This window comes from Phalacrocorax carbo, chromosome 7 (genome assembly GCF_963921805.1).
Source record: "Phalacrocorax carbo chromosome 7, bPhaCar2.1, whole genome shotgun sequence".
NCBI lineage: Eukaryota > Metazoa > Chordata > Aves > Suliformes > Phalacrocoracidae > Phalacrocorax > Phalacrocorax carbo.
This window is the reverse complement of record NC_087519.1, coordinates 32,744,889-32,765,595: the sequence shown is the minus strand read 5'-3', so window position 1 is coordinate 32,765,595 and position 20,707 is coordinate 32,744,889. Positions and strand designations below refer to the sequence as shown.

General features: G+C 37.6%; 1 protein-coding gene across 1 annotated transcript in view; it reads left to right on the top strand.

Annotated features, from left to right (window-relative positions):
* SLC25A36 (solute carrier family 25 member 36) overlaps nt 1-18,883 on the top strand; it is a 33,394-nt gene extending 14,511 nt beyond the window's left edge. Inside the window, exons 3-7 of the mRNA XM_064457353.1 lie at nt 673-750; nt 3,536-3,636; nt 11,077-11,143; nt 13,678-13,967; nt 14,606-18,883. Of these exons, the coding sequence (XP_064313423.1) occupies nt 673-750; nt 3,536-3,636; nt 11,077-11,143; nt 13,678-13,967; nt 14,606-14,799 (730 nt within the window). The 3' untranslated portion in view covers nt 14,800-18,883. The remainder of the gene's footprint in view (nt 1-672; nt 751-3,535; nt 3,637-11,076; nt 11,144-13,677; nt 13,968-14,605) is intronic.
* Nucleotides 18,884-20,707: the final 1,824 nt, after the last annotated feature.

Sequence of the window (20,707 nt, the reverse complement as noted above, 5' to 3'; positions counted from 1 at the left end):
AGGAGTCTTGTAGAATCAAACCAGGGTAGCACATGCAAGCCATGTTGATATTTCAGTCTTTCTGAAAAGAGTACATTAGAGATTGCAGATGATGTCCCTGGCTGGGCATGATAAGCAGTAGAACTGCTCTCAGAAGGCATATGACTTGCTGAAACTGAGCCTTTGTCTCTCCTCTTCTCTTCCGTTGCCCTTCACCTGCTGTCCCTCCCACCCAAAAAAAAACCCAACCTGTCAAACATTGGGAACTAAAGGGTGATGAAAGGAATGTAGAATAGAGTAAATATTTTTCTCCTGAACAATCTATGTCCTATGAGGGCGTGAACATTTCCATGCTTAGTATTTTCTCCCTGATCAAAGGACACTTTCTTTAACTTCCTAATGACAGATAACTCATGCATGTATGTGTTCCTATCTTTGAGGGAAGTCTATATTGACATCATAAGGCTGTACTTCTGCATTTAGTTCCTGGATTTCTATGGCATGTAAAGCAATAATGGAATTGTATTTTATGCTGATTCTAGGAAATTACTAATTTTTTTGTGGTCAGCACTGCATTGTCAGTTATTATGAAAGTAACTACATTATTTTCAGCTTTACTCTGTGTAAAAATGGTCAGTGCATTCCTTAATTTTGATGTGAATGTTACAGTATTGTCGCTTTTTTGTTTTCTAGGATGATCTTGCAGAAGGAAGGACCTCGCTCTCTATTTAGAGGGCTGGGTCCTAATCTTGTAGGCGTTGCTCCTTCCAGGTAAATAAAAATGTATACAGTAAATGAAATAATTTTGAAATTTAGGTTGCTGTACATTAAAGGATTTAAGGTTTATTTGAAGTGAGTTTTTTCATCTGCAGTTTTGAATACTTAATAGCAAATAACCTTTGGTCCCTGGGGTAATTCCACTGTCTGAGAAATTGAGCCACTCATGGGCTCCAACTGTCTTAGCCGTTACTATCCAATATGCTACTATAATAGTACATATGATTGTGTGCTATCCCTTATGCAGAGTTTTCTCCAGTTGAGAAGGAAAACGCTTAAGGGATTGCACATGTAAAAAAGAAGTTTGTACCTTTGAAAATACAAAAGTAGATTTAGCCTTTGGTTAACCCATCATCTTCAGGAAGCAATTGTGTGACTGTAGCCTCAAAATGCTGGGTCTTTCTTCCTGAATTCTGCTGAAGCACAGGCTACAGTCTTCCAGCAGTAGGAAGCCTGTTCTGAAACTTCTAAAAGGGTGAGACTGGGTAGGATGACACACTTAACAGCTGTCCCAGAGAAAGCAGATCCAGCAGTGGGCTGGACTCTAAAGGGTACTGGGGCAGTGTCAGAGAGTGCAGCGGACAAGGATGTAAATCTGAGATAACTGGCAGTGATACTGCTACTGTCAGTTGCTCTGCATCAGCACAAATATTCTAGCTACTCAGCTGGTGCTGGCAGTGAGAGCGAGGTGCAGATTATGCCAGAGTTTGAATTGGTCCTTACATATAAATGTTAGCCTAAGTTCAGTCCAAGTATAGGAGAATACCTGAGGAGCATGGAAACAAAACTGTGTAAAACTAATACAACTACTTAATCCTGGATGAGGCTATAGTAATTTTCTGGCCCATTTTAATTCCCTTCTATTCTGTATAAGAGAAGAGTCTTTATGCAGAGGGAATATATTCCACAAAGGTTTTATTATTCCCTTGACTTAGTGCCCTGCTTTTGAGGTTTCTGAAGTTTTTTATCATTTGTTTTGGGTTCTCTTGGGTGTGATTTTTTTTTTTGGTCTTGTCTGAAGAGAAGACATTTCTGTGTCCTGCACATCCAGTTGGAGAGTACTGTAACTTTTCTGGTTTAAGGTCTTTGGATGCTTCTGGAAAATTTTATTAAACTGGTCTTTCCATTCAGCATCAATGTCTTCTACATAGGTCTGACAGATGAGGTGTGGTTCTGTAGATCCTCTGCATAAATAAGAGAAAAACATAATTCAAGAATTGGAGTATTTTATTTAGCAGATTCTTTTAAGGAATTGGGAATACTTGAGGTATTTTCTAATCACGAACTTAGCATTGCTGTTTGGAGATGCTGAAGTAATTCCAGTAGCTTCCTTTGTTCTTGACACCTGTCGGGTATCAGCGCTTCCTTATCTGAAGAACCTGTACTTTACTTTGATAGTCTAGCCTGGTCTGAACATTCAACAATGATGTTACTTTTTTAACAGCAATTTTTATACAGCAATGAATTCCATGTTGTAAGTGACTATCCTCAATGAAAACTATCCTCAATTGCAAAAACCTATTTCTTTTCAGTAAGAAGTTTTATGTTAAATCCCGTTCCCTTCCCTTCTTCCCCCAGGTGAAATACTTGGCTTGTTCTACCACAACCACCCCCATACTAAAAATGTCCACTTGATATAGTGTGTGAAGCCTTATAAATAAGCACATCCTCATTCCCCTCTGGCTGACTCTGTCTTTATCCAGTACTTCATTTCAATTAAGCATTAGCTAAGTGGATTTAACAGCAGCTCTTTGTTTAAATAAGCTGTAGAGAAGCATATTTCATAACACATTCAGTATACTTAACTGAGTTGAGATTCCATTTTAGAAATTACACCCATGAAGCCAGCACTTTTTCTTTATTATAAAAAAAGATAAACATGTTTGCTCAGCTAACGAGGTTAATGTTCTGTTCATGAAAACTTGCATGTTCATTTTTTCTCTTGTAGAGGGGGGTCTGTAAGTTTAAAGAACTGAGCTATAAGCTTAAATGTGAGTTTTAGGTGTGCCTAAAATAAGCTTTTTTAGCTTTAATGAGAGAAAAGAAGCATTTTTCATAATATATTGCATTGTCTGCTTACTTCTATTTCTAGCTTTGATTTGATACCAGCTCAGACTTGAACGTAGTAGTAGTTTACAAGTTTTTTTTGTAACTTATTCGGATGAAAAAAAAATCTGTCTATTCTAAATACAGAACTAACATGAAATGTGGATCCCAGCTTCACACTTGTACTAGCATTTAAAATATAAATATAATGAAATTTTTATAAGGTATAACTACAAGTTATCAATATTTACATCTTAAATGCTAGAATATTATAAATATTAAGTGTGCTGTTCGGTTTAAATGAGCTACATACTTGCTAGTTTTCTTAAACTCCTTTCAATAGCATTACAGTTTCAGGTCCATTAGAACACACCTGATCTGTTATTAAAGAAATACAGAATACTGCAACTTCAGTTCTTAGTTCAGCAGTGTTTTGCTTCCCTGGTTAAACTTTCTAGTGTCAAAAATCACTGCTGTATTTCTAATTACTATCTTTCCCATCACTAACTGTTAGTGCGAGCTGTTGTAGAAGAGAAAGTGGTAAAGTATGATCTTTTTTCTTTTCCACTCCTAGAATAGTCCCACTACTTTGCAAGAGTTATTCCTTGAATAGCTCTATGCTGAGGAAGCGACTTGAACCACAGTCATCTTGAGTTAGTGAAGTTAGTGGCACTTCGTTTAAGGGTATCAACACACAAAATGTAACATAACTTGGATTTTGTTCTAATTTTAGAGCAATATATTTTGCTGCTTACTCAAACTGCAAGGAAAAGTTGAACAGTATTTTCAACCCAGATTCTACCCAGGTACACATGATTTCAGCTGGTGTGGCAGGTAAGGATCTGTAACTTTTTAGCTTCATTCTAGAGGCATATCTACAAATTAGAGGTGGCAATAAATGTGGAAAAAAAACAAAACAAAAGAAGTTCAGTGATTGATCTCTTTGTAGTGGTTACCTTCTTTGGCCTGTCACAAAACCAGCTGTCTGGAGAATGTGTGTGCAAAACTTTGCATAGTGTTAACGAAGACCTCTAACTGTGTGTGTGTGAATAGTCTTTTCTAGGAAAGCTTGCATGCCAGCTTTTTCAATTGTAAATTTGTGAAATGTAAAACGAAAACTTTCAAAACAGTAACTTTTTGCTCTGCAAGCTATAAACAACATTGTTTGCACTGAACTCTGGTTTAATGCTTCTTAATCTGTTTTTAACAATCACTTTCTGTTACAATTTTGTATATCTGACTTATTTTTGTCTTTCTGAAATGTGCCTGCAGATACTTGTATAAATTATATGTAATATTCCCTCCTCCTTTGTTCAAATACCAGTCTGTGTGAAGTTTGCTCTACCGCTAAAGTGACACAGAAGAGCTGATTTCCATAGTTTTCAAGTATTTTAATCTCTGGAAATAAATTCCTGTTTTATATCTGCAGTATAACTTTGGCATATTTTTGCAGTTACCAGTATTTGTTGTGTGATTTGTATGTTCTGTGCATTGGGATCATTAACAAGGGGAGTTAAAATCAACTGAGCTGAGTTATGGTCATGGACTTGTGCCAGGGAAATCAAAACTTGGGCTGGCAACACTTTACCTATTGTTGCCTGTATCTTTCCTACAGAACAACAAATTTTCAAAAGTTTTTTTTCTGTATAGGCCATAGACTACATAGATGAACTGTGACAATTTTATGGTAGCCTGCTGAAGCTTTTAATTCTTGTCAAATTTTACAACCAGAGTGATAGGAATCTGGAATGGACTGCCAAAGGTGATGTCAGAATAATGAATAAGATTAGTTTTCTATTAAATACTTGCTAATAATCTGATATGAAGAAATTGTTATATAGCATAGAAAATTTAAGTGACATTAACTTTGTACTTAAATAACATCTCTAGCACATGCTCCTTAGATGTCAGGAGATCTGTTTTGTCTTAAATGGGCAAAATAAAAGTGCTCTGGTGATGCAGTATTTTTGAGCACCTGGAAATGCGTGTTTTGTAGGTGAACAGCATGGGGAATGAGCTGGAAGGGGATTTCCTGAAAAGTTAATCCAAATCAGTTAATTGCTCCAAGAAAAATGAATTGTCTTCAGCCCTTTGTCAAGGGGATAAAACATGTCTTTAAACTGGGGGGCGGGGTGGGGAGTATGGGTAGTAGAAACAAGTCTGTCCTCAGTTGAAGACAACTTGTGCAGTGCTGCAGACAAAGGAAGGTTCAGAGTGTTCCTTATCTTTGGAAGTTACTGCCTTCATTTTGGAGTGAAAAAAATCACAACATTTATGCAGATATGTTGTAGTGACTTTTCCCAAGTGCTTGCAGACACAGGCTGTAGTTTGTCAAGGGGTTCTGTATCTGCTTATTAACTTGCTTACCTTCCAGAAAGTTGGTATTATGCATTTATACTTATGACTGCAGGAGGCTGGGGTAAATGTATTTGAGCCTTAATTGCTGTTTGCCTTTTTTACACTTGTATACGAGTTCTAATATTGAACAACTTCTGTGGCTGTTATCTTTCTCACACTTATCTAATCCCGCAGTTGTATTTCTAAACCACGTAGCCAGTGAGACTGAATGCCCGGTGCAGGTTCACGCAACAGGTCACAACTTTCTTTCTCTCTTGAAATGTCTTGGCACTGTGTACTACAGCCATTCTCTGGAAGACCTTTAAAAGAAGCTTCTTTGACAAATGATTTCTCGATACTCAGTACTGGCAGTATTCTGATTTATATGAAAAGGACTGTAGTTAAAATGAACAGTGCTTTCTTGGGAACGTGCTAACCTTTTTAATTCTAATATATTTCAGAAAATGCACTTAAACCAGCTATTAACAGTTTTACCTGCAAGGTTTGTATTGCTGTATGATACAAATCAACGTAAGGAAATGGCAAAATAACAGGGACAAGATCAAATGTGTGGTCTTAATTGGTTTACTTAAACTGGTTAACACAGAATATCACTGTAATATTTACTTTGGAACTTAAGGTTTCAAAATTGGCAAGGTGGATAAACACTTCTAATAATTAGCAAAAAATAATTGGTACTGGTCTTTTTTTTTTGCAGCTGCCATTGGTTTCAGTAAGGAATTGAGTAACTTAGTCTTAAATGAGGGGTTTTCTTTTGTTTCGATGTGACCTTTCTGTTACGTAAAGGCTTCTAATACCTAATGAGCATGAGGTGGTGTTTGCACTTACAAAGCTTTTCCTGTAGGTTGCAAAAGTACAATTTAAAAATCTATTTTATGAAAGGACTCTAAGCACTGAACTGTAGTCAGCTTTAAATACTGTTCAATTATATCATATGTTAATACATAATATCTCAGGTTAGACTGATGTCATTGTTAAATAAGGATTATTTTATGCACATAGCACTTTTGGGATCAAGAAACTGAGGTATGGTATTTTAAGCATTTTTGGTTTTAGGCCTGATTCTTCCTTCTCAGGATAAAACATGTTTTTGTTAAGATTCTTTGAGTAAGTTTGTTTTATCCCAAGGAGGATGAATTATGCTACGTATTAGTAACTGATGCATTATGCAATTAGAAATTAATGTTTTTCTCTTGCTGTGTGCTAGCTTCCAGCATATAATTCACATCACCTTCATACATAAAATATCTGTGTGTTGACATGAAGAAGTACTTGGCAATGTTTTTGCTTACTGTTTGGCATATCACATGGTTCTCTTTTTGCAAACTTGGACAGTGAATATATCTGAAGCATACTACGAGAATAAAAGCGTTTGCTTATGTGAAGATAGTTTATCTCTGTACATATGAAAGTTAGGCTAAATTCTCCAATTCACTATAAACTCTGCCTTCTCATTGCACTTACTCAGCCTCTTTTGCCACAGAATAAAAACTGTAGAGAACTGAATGAGATACTTGATTCCTGTATGGCTTCCTGATTTGCCTTTTTAATATTCATAGCCTCATTCAGACAACATGGTTGCAAATCTGCTGCAAAACTACTTTGCCTTTTATGCTATTGCTGTTCTTTCCAGAACTCTACTGGGTAACCAATCCAAATGTATGTGTTTTAGTTAAAAAAAAAAAAAAAAAAAAAAAAAAAAATTGGGACCCCTTTATTACTTACAGAGATAAAATATTTTTGTAACTTTTTAGTAGTATGTATGCAGTTACTTAATACCAAGTAAAATGCATATTTAGCTCATTGATTACTGATATGAGGAAGTTTGATTTCATAAGGCATCTAACTTGCTTTTTCAGTCCTAAGACAAGGCTAGCTTTTCTGAATGATATTTGGGAGGGAGTGAATGATATTTGGGAGGAAGGTTCACTTGTAAATTCGATATGTAGGTAAGTATTTGGAGATATAAAATTGAACTGCTGCAAATGAGCAGAAATTTCAGTACTCAGTGCATTTTACACAACTACTTTAATATCTGTGGCCTGTTCTGATTATTTTTCTTTCTTTTTTCCTAAACTTTTACCTGAAAACAGTTAGATCTCACAATAACTAATTCACAAATCCTTCCAATGGGATTCGATTTGTACACATGTGTCTGATGAGGTCACTGCTTGTTGTTATGATACAGAAAAGCCTGTGTCTATTTTAGGCATTTACTGTACATTTCTCCCGTGAAAAGAGTGAGATCGTGTCATCTCATGCTCCCCATCCGCAGGTCACTTCCTGCAGAAATATGGACTAACTTAAACCTCGTGAGTACTGAACTGAGCGTCTCTTGCAGCCTCTAGTGTAAGAACCACACATTGGGTTTGTAATATCTATTAAATAAACAAAATAAGGGGAATTCACTTTCATTATCTTGAACTCAGATGTGCATTGCGCAAAGACATCACTTCTCCTTAACTCTGTTAAGAGTTATTTTTTTTCTGTGCTGTTCAGGGAAAGGTAGGAAATACCTTTCACTGACAGCTGCTACTCTACTTAGCTCTGGCTAATTGAAAGTCCCTACTGGGTTAAACAAGACTGGGTTTTTCTTCAGTGTCCCAGAGCTGCCTTTAAAATGCTGCAGCTGATATTGTGTTGTCACATTATTTCAAAGCCCTCTTTTCTTTTTCTTTTTTAATATATATATAATCTCCTTTCTGTCTCTTTCTGTTTTCTCTTTTGGTTTGTTTTTATTTTACTACTTTGGATATTTAAGCATTCCATATTCACATGCGTCTGTATCAATTACATTGGCTTATAGATTAAAAAAGAAACCCTAACCTTTGAAATATGATGCATAATAGGAATACCTGGGATCTTACCTGTCAGTACCTGGTATAGCTGAAAATGTAGATCGAGATAATTCTTTCTGTCTGAAACTGGGATACAATTTCATAGACGAAAATAAAACATAGAAAAGTACAGGAGTTACTGGTATTGCCAGATCGATCTACACTTCTAATGAATCTGGAATCTTTCTTCAGGATACAACACATTGATAAGCATTACAAAGGTCACTGAGACTCCTAAAAAGAAAAAAAGGAAAAGGAAACAACTGGTAGAGCTTCATAGTAGTTGTTGAAAGCCCCTCACCTTGTTTAACACGTGCTTTTGCTCCAAATTTCCTGTATTTCAGAAGAAAAGCTTATCTTATCAAAGATCCCAAATGGTATGTTTCATGTTTTGGAGTGCTTTCCTTGGTGTCAGCATCACTCAACTCTTAATTTATTTTTCTTCTTCCACTAACTGTATTTACTATGTTACCTGTAAGAATTGAGCTGTAGCTGTTTCATCTTGAAACCTGAATTATTGAAGGCTCTTTGATTTGAAAGCTTTGGTTCAAACCATCATGCAATTTAGGCTTAGGTCAGCCCTAAGGAAAAAAAATTGGCTATGCTGCTATGCGTCTGATCCTCCTGTTAAGTGTGCTGTGCTTAAATAATGTTTAGAGCAACCCAGGGAGCGCAAGTTTGGACAGAATAGGCTGCGTGCTGTGCCAGCCACTCTTCACTGGCAATTTCCAATATACTCTTCCCAGCCTGCCTACAAGTATCAGGCTGCTGCTGTGGGTGAATACAGTCACTACTGCCACTCAGACACTGCCTCTGATCTCACCTATGTGTTTCCTGTTCCAGATTTAGGATCTACAGAGACCCTTTTTGGGTTGAAAAGGAAGGAGAAAGGGCTGAGCAGATAATGCTGTAACAAACAGTCTAGTAGTAACAAAATTCCAAAGGATGCAACTTAAATAGGAATGCAAAAGATTTTTGTCTTGTTCACGTGTCATTAAGAACTAGGAGAGACTTAAGAACTAATTTTGTTTTTTGGAGAGAAGCCTTTCTGAAAAATGTGTTTTAGGGAAGTCAGTGATTTCCCCCCGCTTTATTTCAGGGCCTTTGTGGCAGTCCTGATGCCTTTCACTGCACTATAGATATGGAAAGATTCTAATTTGAAGTAAAAGAAAATGAAAGCTTTCTTAGTGCTAGTATAAAGAAATAAAAAATGCAAGAACAATGTTTCCTTTCAGTTTAGTTCAACCCAGGGTCAAATGCTGTTGGAGTCAGTGGATTTTCTATGGCATTAGGTGACAGGTCAGAAGGGCTCTGGCTCATTGAACTACAGAACCCTTTTTTGCAGATGTGGTATGTTTCAAAAATATCCCATGCCTTGTTATGGGATATAGCAGAGTAGTTCCCTGATGCTTTGAGTCTTTAGGTCATTATTTACCTATGTGAAATGCAGATATAAACTACTTTTGGCTTGTTAGGATTACATTCCATTGTATGAAGGGCTATATATGTACCTGAGCATAGGAAAATGAGTAGTATATCAAAAAAACCCAGATCTTATCTATCACAGGAAGTTATTTAGTTAAGAGGTTTGAGTCAGTTTAAAAATCTATTTAACCAAAAGATTAAACTGAAATCTGTAATGTGGTTTTGCTATTTTGGCATGGAAATATAGCTAAATCTTTAGCAGCTGCTAAACCTTGTAGACTGTCTTTAGAACTACAACTGAAAATCATAATGACCTATTTAAGATTTGGGGGTGGGGTAGAAACAAAACAGTTAAGATCCCCTGGCATTTCTCTGAGTATTGCAGTCATTTGTGTGCAATGTAAACCTAGATTGTGATTGAACAGAAGTCAAAATGTATGCAAGCAGTTCTGCTAAATATATAAAATGTAAGCTGTTAATGATCTCCATAAACAAGCTTATTGATAGTCTGTTCTTTGTATAAGTATTGTGCACCAGATATGCACTAAATAAGGTAACTTTTTGTTGCTTTCCCACAACCCCAGTCCATTCCCTTGCAGGAGGGCAGCATGTCTTTGTAGTGATATACAAGTGATGTGTGTGTCACTTAGAAAGCAAGTGTCTAAATTTATCATCTCTTGCCTGGCCATGTTCCAGCTCTTCCTTTTTCCTCTTCTCTCCTGCAGACATGACACCTCATTAATGGTGCATGTGTGATAGTACAACTCTAGATGGTTTTTTTATTTTACTTTTTTTTAAGAGCTGCCTTTCACTCTGCTCTTTTCCTCTCCACGGTTGTGCAGAAGTAAGAGTGATTCTTACTTCTTTTCTTTATTTTTTTTTAGTTTGTTTCCTTTTCTCTTTCTTTTCTTTTTCTTTAGTGGACTGAAAATTAAAGCTTTAACCCTTAGCCTTTATGCAAGCCTGAATAGCTGCTGTCTGGATAGTTAGAAGTCATAGTATTTACTTTAACAATTCAAACACTCATATACTTGTAAAAGTATTTGTAGGCCAACCAACAATCTCTGCTTTGAATACTAAATAAAACATTAGTACTCAAATTTAACTGCTCCTTATAGTTCAGTATTAAAAGGTCTCTTAACTTACAGTAATACATGCCTTTTAACTGCACCAAAAGTAGTATTTATTCAGTCTGCATGCTTTTAAACTCGGATTGTATTTCAGGCAGCTAATTAAATAGACACAATGGTTTATACCCTCTCAAATTGCTCTAGCTGTATCTGCAATGCATTCTTATTGACATGTTTGCTAAATTGGCTAATATTAGTCTAGCTAGCTTTCCTGTTCTATGGTGTCAAAACAGGGTTGGTATGACTAGGCAGAGAAGTGTACATAATTGGGCTTATTTTACATGGGGTGTCTCCTGTTAAGTATCAAACTTACTCAATATTAATGTAAAACTAAAAAATAAGCTAAATGTTTATTGGCTGTATGGATTCATAAAATATCAGTAAAGGGCTACAATGGGTACTTTCTAAAAAGCAGTATAGTCCGAGTTTTTGCATCCACTGTACCTTACTGTGTGCATTTTGAACTTAGATGCGGTTGCTCTTGTGGTATTATCACATCTAACTTTTCTTTTTAAATATTTTAGGTTTTACTGCGATCACAACAACTAATCCCATTTGGCTAGTAAAGACACGATTACAGCTTGATGCAAGGTATAGTGTCAATGGGAAGTCTCACTGCTGTGATAAGATTTTGCTTAAATGTTCTGAATCTGTTCTGCACCCCAAAATGGGATGAATCTTTAAATATCCAATATTTCAAATTAGAAAGTTGATGCTGATCTATCTGCAAGTTACACTATCATTTTTCTCTCTTTTAATCTGTGTTCTGAGGCGTGCTTGAGGCCCTGTAGACTGGCCAGCAAATTTGGAATTAATTCCAAAGTTAACATCCCATTAAAATAATGTTCTACCAGCCATATGCTTACATTATCCTTCAGTTTTAGCTGTTGAGCTAAACATTTCTGAAATCAGGATTTAAGTATTTTAGCAAAAGTTTAGAAAAATGCCTGAAACATCCTGGTTTTCATCTTTTATATACAATGAACTCTTGTCTTCCTCTTTTTATAGACTACTTTAGTGCACTGAAACACAGGATAGTCAATAGTTGGTTGGACTTCAACAGTTTCTGTAATCGATTCTATATTATTATTACAAAATTTGTAATAAAGTAGAATTTTATGTAAACAGGGAGGAATAAAGACCTTTATATTCCCATCTATTTAAAACCGTAAGGGTGAACTGATATGATGCAAGTCTCTTAATGCAACTGTGCTGCTCACTTTATACACTTTATTACTGAAGATTTAGCATGCAATATAAAATTCTTTCTTCAGCCATCCTACATACATTAATGAGCCACATATCCCTGTTTTGGAGCTCTGTTGGACTTCCTGTATTAAGTGCATGTTAGCATTTTTCCCCTCTTAGCAGGCACACTGTCAGCTGCAAGGTGACCCTAGCAGATATATCCCAGAACTAGTTTTACCACAAGACTTTCTTGTGATGCCATTGTAGGATTGGGGTGATAATTCCATGACTAATTCCAAGGGCTTTTGGGTGCTGTGTGCAACCTGATGGCATCTTGTGCCTCTGCTTGTTTTTTTACTGATTAATCAGAAAAATTGTTTACGCTATAGGGCTTTAAGGAAATAACAGATTTCTATTTCCTAACAGAATAAGGAAAATCAGATTTCTTGTGCACATTATTTCTTTACATTGTATCAAGCACAGTAGGAGATCTGGAGAAGGATCTCCTAACTTTGTGTAGGACACTGCAATTGTGTGGGCATTCTCAGCTCTAATTCAGTTGTTGTTAGAGGCATAAAAACGCTTGGCCTGCAGGATTATCCTGACCTGATCTTGTTTCTGTTGAAGTTCTCAAAAATCCCTCTCTCTGATCCCAGTAAGAGCTGGAGAAGCATGTGGGTTTCTCCCAAAGTGAAATTGTTTTGGCCTTTAAGACAATGTTGTGTATCTTGCACATCAGAAGAACAAACTCCTACAGCAGTCTCAGTGCACCTGTCCAGATGTACCAGGCACAGATGGGTCTGGGGTGCCCCTGGAGCTGCAGCTGTAGGTCCACCTGCTCTTCTCACCAGTTGTTCTTTGACATGCTTATCTTGCCTGTCAGCAAATCAGTGCCAGGTGCCTATTTCTCTGTAGTATCTACCACCCAGTTTACTCAGATCTTGAGTTGCAGCTGTGTGCTCACTCTCTTAATTGTGCTTGGTACCTTGTTTCATTGCTGTCTGACATTGTGGGTTCAAACCATTGGGACTTAAATTCTGTCATCTAGTGATGCCTCATTCTGCTTGTATAATAGCTGCTGCCACTGTCTGTCCTGCTTTGACAGTATCCATATGAGTTACCATAACTTCTTACAAGGTTATTTGCCGTTTTATTCGATGACTTGCTCACTCGGGAGACCTCTGCTGGCAGAATCCATATCCTTCAAGTGCCTGCACTCACTGCTGCAGTGAAGCATATTAGGCAGTGTGGTAATGGTTTTGCATAGCTGTACACAGTATGCTAAGTATTTCAACATGCACAACCTAATTTAGTAAGCAAGCTAAAAATGGGAATAAGGTTTTATTTACCAAAAATTGCTTGATGCAATCATGTCTAATGAGCATTTTTCCTTTACATCAGCAGTGGCTTAGTTGAATCAAATAATAGCTACCTGTGTTGTCTTGGTATGCTCCCTTTGGATATGATAATTTGCTGATAGCTGCGATGCTGTGAGACCTGATGCTTGAACTCTTAGCCACTATAATTACCATTCGATGGAGCTGTTTGTTTGAGACAAAATTTCAAGAAAAACCATTCATCTAGAAGAAAATCATCATTTTTTTTCATGAGTCACTGATATCAGCAGTTCATTTTGGGAGTCTGTTTTCAGGCAATTTAGTCCTTTAATCGGTAAGACTTGGGGAGGCCTAGAGCTGTTGAGCTTGTCTAAGTGATACTTTGTAGTCACCATATGAAGTTTGGCTGTGTTTAGTGCTGAAGGCCTTTGAGACTTTCACTTCAAGTTATGCATGTTCTTAAATGTGTCTGGATTGGAGCCCCCCAGTATCGGTGTGAGATGTTTCCAAAGTCCTCTTGTCACTCAAGTGAAACGGTTTAATTCTTTTCCAGTCTCAAGTTGCACCAGCTTGATGTTTGTCTCGTTCTCTCCTTTTCAGGAATCGTGGAGAAAAGCGAATGAGTGCTTTTGAATGTGTCCGAAAAGTTTATCGGTCAGATGGTATTAAAGGCTTCTACAGAGGAATGTCGGCATCCTACGCAGGCATATCTGAGACTGTTATTCATTTTGTTATATATGAGAGTATTAAGAGAAAACTACTGGAGTATAAGACTGCTTCTGCCATGGACAATGAGGATGAATTGGCAAAAGAAGCTTCAGACTTTGTTGGAATGATGATGGCTGCTGCCACTTCCAAAACTTGTGCAACATCAATAGCATATCCCCATGGTAAGCAGGGCATGTACAGCTGAAAGCCTCAATCAAATTGATCAAAGGGAGTCTTTTCAGTGATATTTGTAGCAGACTCTGGGTCACTTTCTCAAGAGTTATTTCTTTGTCTAAGGCTTTTCATGTCAGATTCAGCAAGTCAACACGAGTATAGTATCTAGAAATTGAAGTATTTTTAAATGGATATATAGCATTGTCTCTTCTTTGGCAATGTTTACTTTTCCAAAGGCTTAGCCAGGGTATGGCCCAAAGCACTTAAGGAGAGAAGGTCCTTTTTCACTTGGAATACCTCTATATACTCAGCAATTACACATAACTTGTCAGCAAGTTGTTGTCCCCCTTCTAGGAAAACAGGCTGTCTACTTTTGCTTTGAGTTGCACTTAATTTTGCTGCAAAGTAGATGTGTATTATGTTAAGTTTGTTAGTGGATCGAGTACTTCGTTAGTGGCAAATTCCAAGCTAAAATGTAAGCTTGAACAGTCCTTTTCTGGATTTTAACTAAGAAAATGAACTTTCCTTGCTTAGTTAGGTATCTAATATTGACAAAAACTTAATTTGGTTTTCTCTTATGCATACTTGGTATGTTTCTCTGTCTGAAAAGTGGTGAATGTAACCACATGTGGTTTTCTTTGTACAGAGGTTGTACGAACAAGACTAAGAGAAGAAGGAACAAAATACAGATCTTTCTTCCAGACACTGTCTTTGCTTGTGCGAGAAGAAGGGTATGGATCCCTCTACCGAGGTTTAACTACACATCTGATCAGACAGATTCCAAACACAGCTATCATGATGTCAACCTATGAAGTGGTAGTCTACTTGCTTGATGGATAGCAGCATGACGAGGCTTCCTAGAAGAAGGTGGAAGATTGAAAGACTGGAGTGGACCACTGAATGTCATTGCCAATGTGGTGGGCAAAAGGAAAGTTACATCAGGAACATGTAGCTGTGGACAAAACAGAAGGTTGATTGTGGGCAACTATGAATAATTTTGCTGCCTTATTTCATGGTCTCTTGGCAATGTGACAAATGGGAACTGCCCCTTAAGGAATGCCTTTATACATTCCTTAATTAAAAATTGTTACTTTCTTTTCATCTGATAATCTAGACGAGGCCAATCAGTCATCTTCAGAGACATGATGGGTGAGGTAGGGGGGTGTAAAATGTATTCCTGGGCACCCTTAGTAACTTCTTGTAGTGATTGCTCTCAACTACATCCTTTTTGTTCTGTTTTTACTGCACAGTAACCTGTTGGAAGAGTGGGGAAGACAGTACTTTCATACCTTTCCATACCCAAAACTTCCATTCAGTTGCTCTGAAGAGTCATAGAGACTGAGGTAGTAGTCAGTATGTAAAGTTTTCCATGTTGCTACCTCAAGACAAAATATGGCGCAGGGACCCAGAACAGAGTTATTTCTTCACTACGAAAGGTGATACTTGGATGGTTTGGGTTTTTTGTTTTGTTTTGGTGTTTTGTTTGCTTTTTGTTTGTGTTTTGTTTTGTATTTTTAAGTTTAAGCAGTGTTGTAGGTTAGCGAGAGAGGATCTGATTCTTGAACTCTTCAGGTTATCAATCTGTTAATACTGATGTATGTGGATTTCTAGTTCTGCTGCATCATCCTTTTTCTTTTCTGGAGTTTTCCTTCCTTAAGAGACCTATGAAATGTTCTCCTGTATTATCAGTTTTCCTTGCTAACCTGTCAGCTCACTCACACAGCTAAGGAAGAACTTGCTGAATGCTACTTCATAGCCTTTTTAAGGATTTGTAATGTGATCAGAAATCTCAACTATTCCAGCATACCATTTGTGAAGGCAGGATTCACTCAAATAGTTTCATGCTACCTAAGAACCAAGCTGTATTACCCTAAAATGTCTGGCAAATCCTGACTTGGATTACCAGTATCTATATGAGAGTACAGGGGGAGAACACATATCACCATGGCTACGGTAACCAGAAAGCAGAAAACAATTGAACCTGTGACAGATTGTTTTAGTGCAGGCAGCCTCTGTCCAGAATGATGGAGAAAACTGTAACTGATATTTTCTTGTAAGCATTCCCCTTGATAATTGCTGTATCACTTCTTCCAACTTGAGCCTGTGTACTGAACTGCAGCTGACAGTATAACCTTGTCCTCCAAATTGTCTCAATATTCAGGCATTGTTTTTGTTGTTCTAGAAGTCAGTTACAAAACAATGTGTTGCATTCAGTAGTGAGGCTTAGCTAGTTTATTTTGTCTTAATTTATAAGGATTTTCCAAAACCGTATAGCTGGCGTGTCAAAATTAGAAGCTTAACGTTACAAGAACTTGTACAGCTTTCCAAACATATCTTATCTGCACCACGAGTACTTCTCAGTCTGTGTCCATGATCTGTATGAGGAAGATGATCGTTATAAATTGGAGGCAATAGCTTTCTACATATAAATGCTGCTACACTGGTGTAGACAGAACTGTCCTATCAACTCTTCCAGTGTGGTACGTCAGTATACTTAAACTGTGCATTGTGTGCAATGGCTTTATTTTATTAATGACTCCTTATGCACTTTGTGGCCTTTTATGGCTTGTGACTTTTATTCCTCTTACTGGTTACTTGTAGTCAAACTGTTTAAAACATGCAGTTTGGTTTTAAACAAAGGATACAGTTTGATTTCCATGTAAGCTGTGCAGGATAAAGTATTTTATGCTGTGGATCCATAGTATCTCTGCTGCAGTAGTTCTGTAGGCGGTATTTAAAAGCTTGAAGCTTACAGAACAACCAGTCTGGGTTTTTCTCATTTGCTGTCCTTTATTTTGACCCTTATGTTCTCCACAGTGTCAAAGTATTTGAGTACTTAATGTAATTTTCTGTACTAATTGGTCATCCTTCTAAAAGTCACCTATAGTATGTACAGTGACCTTGCAGTGGAGGCTTAGCTGTATTGGCTTCCTTCTCCTTTGAAAATGTCATTTTACATTTTTAAAGACAGTGTGGTCTGATGTGACCAAAGGTGAACTTGATTGTTTTAAAAGAAGGGAGGGGAGTGCTTAAATAGGTGCTTAAAGTGGGCTTTTTTTAGTGACCTCTCCAGGAAATGTCTGGAGTATTCCTGACTCTGACCTAAGTCTTGCTGCGATGCCATTGTTCAGGTAACTCTACTGTTATCAAAAGCAGGCAAAACTACTTACTGTAATTTTTGTTCTATAGAAAGTGGATTACTCTTCAGGCTATCCAGATTATTCAGTCATAGCCGAAATTTAAATTTGCAAGGATGGTATTCAGCTTTGGAGTTCCTGAATACAGTTAACATTTGGATTAGCCCTAGGATTCATGAGAGTTACTCTACTCTGTTGATTGGATAGTTCTCCCTTGGTTACATGTTCATCTCCCGTTAATTTACTGGGTACCATGTGTGTGCCTTGTCTGGGTGGATAACACGGACAGTTGAATATGGGAGACAACAGCTAAAAACAGACAATCAGCTTATATGCCGCCTTTTCAGTGGATGTTTAAGCAATGTTTTAAACTTCAGGGGTGATCTTCTTTTTGGCTTGCTTTACATGACAAAACATAAATGCAAAGTTTCTTGGGATTTTTTGTTATTTTTAAACTACCAGTACATACAAAGTTACCTCTGAAATATTTCCCAAAGATCTCTAAATTATTTATATAGTTTCGCTGATATTTATTATAAAAACTAAAAGGGAATAAGATGATGCTACGTTCAGTGATAACCTTAACTACAGAACTGAAAGGAGTGCATTTAAACTTCTTTGTAACTTAGATGGTCATCTTGATTTGTATTGGAATGTAGTGTATTTGTCACGCTTTCCTGTGCTAGAGGCAAAGGTCTTGGATATCTGAAAAAACTCTCAGTAATCAGTTTCCTCAAATTTCCCTTGTCTAGAGGAACCTTAATTGTGTTTGCGATCGGTTGCTTTTGGGCTCGGCAGCCAGTTAGGTTTGGGAAGCTCGGTGAGGCTGCAGCTCCCACAACCGGTCGAAAGATGGCACCGGAGCACGGGTTCGTCAGAGGGAAGGGGGCGCCTCTGCCAGGGCCTGGCAGCGCCGTGCGTGACGGGGCCCTGGTTGTCGCCGAGGGCCTGGCACGTTGCGGGGACGTGGCAACGGTGGCCTGAGTTTGGAAAGCCCTTTAAAAAAAAAAAAAATTCAGTGAATGCAGTCACATTTCACAGCCCCTCTATTTCACATTCGGTCCCTGTAGTGCCCTGTGAAAACAGGTGAGTTGTGTGTTGCAGAGGGCTGAGCCCAGCCTTCAAACTGACTGATAGAGCTGCTCTTTCCGTCTGAATTTCTGATCTGCTAGCCTGTTTTAAGTAGGTTTATGTTATGGATTTATGGAGCTTATTTTAATTGTAATTGAAACACCAACCTGTCCACTTGTATGTTGACATTGCATCTGTCTAGTTCCCTGTTTACATAATGCACTCCATGTATTTCCTTTCTGATTGAGATGTTTATTATTGACAGTTTCTGCAGTTCTGTTTTTGTTCTTACAATGACAATTGTTACATTCCTCAGACTGTAGCATTTAAAAGAATGCTTCCAGAGACAAAAGATTGAACAGCCTTTATAAATGTTGCTTCCTGTTTAAGCTGTTTAATTTTGGAAAACAAGCTGAATGCTGAAGTGTGCCTAGGTAAAACTTTTCAACTTTCTGTCTGTTAAGACTCAGTTATGTAAGTTTTCAGTTTGCCTACCCTGCATATGTGAACGTAGTTATGCCCTCTGAGTACATAGCTAAACGCTCACAAATGACAGTTTGCAAATACTTCAATGCTCATGTGAGGTTTGCTATTATTCTTGCATACATGTAATTGGCTGTTAACTATGTGCATTTACTCTGTATTTATATAGTTAACTTTTTGTTTGGATTGCTTTAAACTTCAAAGCAGATTAAAATGATGTGCTTCTATTCAAATATTGCCTTCTGTGCTACACTGTTTTAACCTTTCAATTTTTTTATTGATATATACCAGTGCCTGGACAGTTGCGATTAAAAATGAACAATCCATTAGGAGACCCCAGTAAATAGTTCTATCTTGTGCCATTTTATAGTAGCTGAAGATAATGTGTCTGTATTGTACCTATAATATGTTATTTTTGGAGAGGTTCAGGATGACAAATGAGTTGGATGTCTTCTTGCAGTTGGATTTGAATACCGTTACCCCTGCAGAACTAAATGTTTGTGTCTGTCAACTGAGATCCAGTAACTAGTGATGAGAACTCATGCCCATTTAAAGTGCCAGCTAGCACAAACAGCTGCTGACAAAAATGAAGGGCAGTAGTTCCTGAAAATGTTCAGAATGAATCACATGTGCAGTTATAACCAAGTCCTTGAATTTGAAACATTATTAGATACCGTTTCTCTTAACAGTAAGAGTTTGGTCTGAAGTCTGTCCTCAGAACTTCCTCATAAATCATTCTGCATATGTATTATGTAGGTTTTGTGTGGTGATCTTGTGCTGCGTTTTTCCCCTTGGTGTGTGTTCTGGAGCTGAAAGCATTGCTGCCTTTAATATGGTGCCAGGCTTGATGTCTCTGATTTGAGTCTTTCAGCTATTCAGAACTACTTCAAAAATTGCATTAAAACAGCACATCTATGACAATTTTCTTTTTTCCTTTTATTTCAGTAAGCGTTAATGTGAGTTGACCTACCTTGCTCTGCTTCTAAGACTTTCTGGCTTCCAGGTCAGCCAGGCTTAGAGGTGATCAGTCTTCTGGAATCAGTACAAGCAACCAGTGTGCTTATCCCTGACACATCTGAAATTATGCCTCTAAGTGGCATAACTGTAACTGCCTGTAATTAGTCTTTCACTTTAACTCTCCAAAAGAGGCAGAGCAGGGCAGAGCTCAGGTGACGTGTTTGGGGATGTTTTGACATTCATGTTGCTTTACAACCTCTTCTGCTGGAGGGGCTGTATTAAGCTTGACCTGGACAAAAAGCGAATATGTAAAATGAAGGTATATTTAAAGCCCTAATTGAGTTACGGCTTGGCATTAATGCATTAGTGTGTAGCCTGACATAGATGTAACCTAAAAGCATGTGATGTATAGCAAGGATCTCTTTCACAAAAGAAACTCCTTGCATTCAATAATGCAGTTAACCGTGAAATAAAAAGGTACTTCCGAAGACAAATACTCCTCATCTTCAATATGCTGTTGCCAGCCAGTGTGCTTTGTGCTGACTCAGAACATCATTATCTTCTTGCACAGCTTCTGTCAAAGGCAGGAAATGCCAGGACTGGAATCCTAGTTGTTATGAGCAAATTGATGCAAACAAAATGGTGTATTTAACTGGGGAAGATATATTGGAGAGGAGGAGCTTCTATTTTTGTAGATGGAATGTTTCAAGGGATGCTCTTAAGACTGGTTTCACTACTGCAAAGATACTTGTTAACAACAGAATTGTGTGAAGTTGACTACAAGCTCTCAAAGACAAGCTCCAGATGGTGAAACTTACTGCTAATTCTGGATAGATTTCTACCCAAGGAGTGTTTCCTCTCAACTGTGGCTGTTTAGAAGTAGGTAGCTTTTCCTAATCCTGCTCCTGAAGCAGACACTTGGGATGGGACTGAGGATGTAAATGTTGAAATTGTCTGGAGTATAAACAAAATTCAATGCAGTGTGTTCTGACACTTGATCATCCATCCAGAATTCTGAAAACAGGTATACAGTGTGTAGGTGTGCCAGAAAATATTTTAAGGATCATGTTAATTTAGGACTTTCACTATGTAATTAGAGG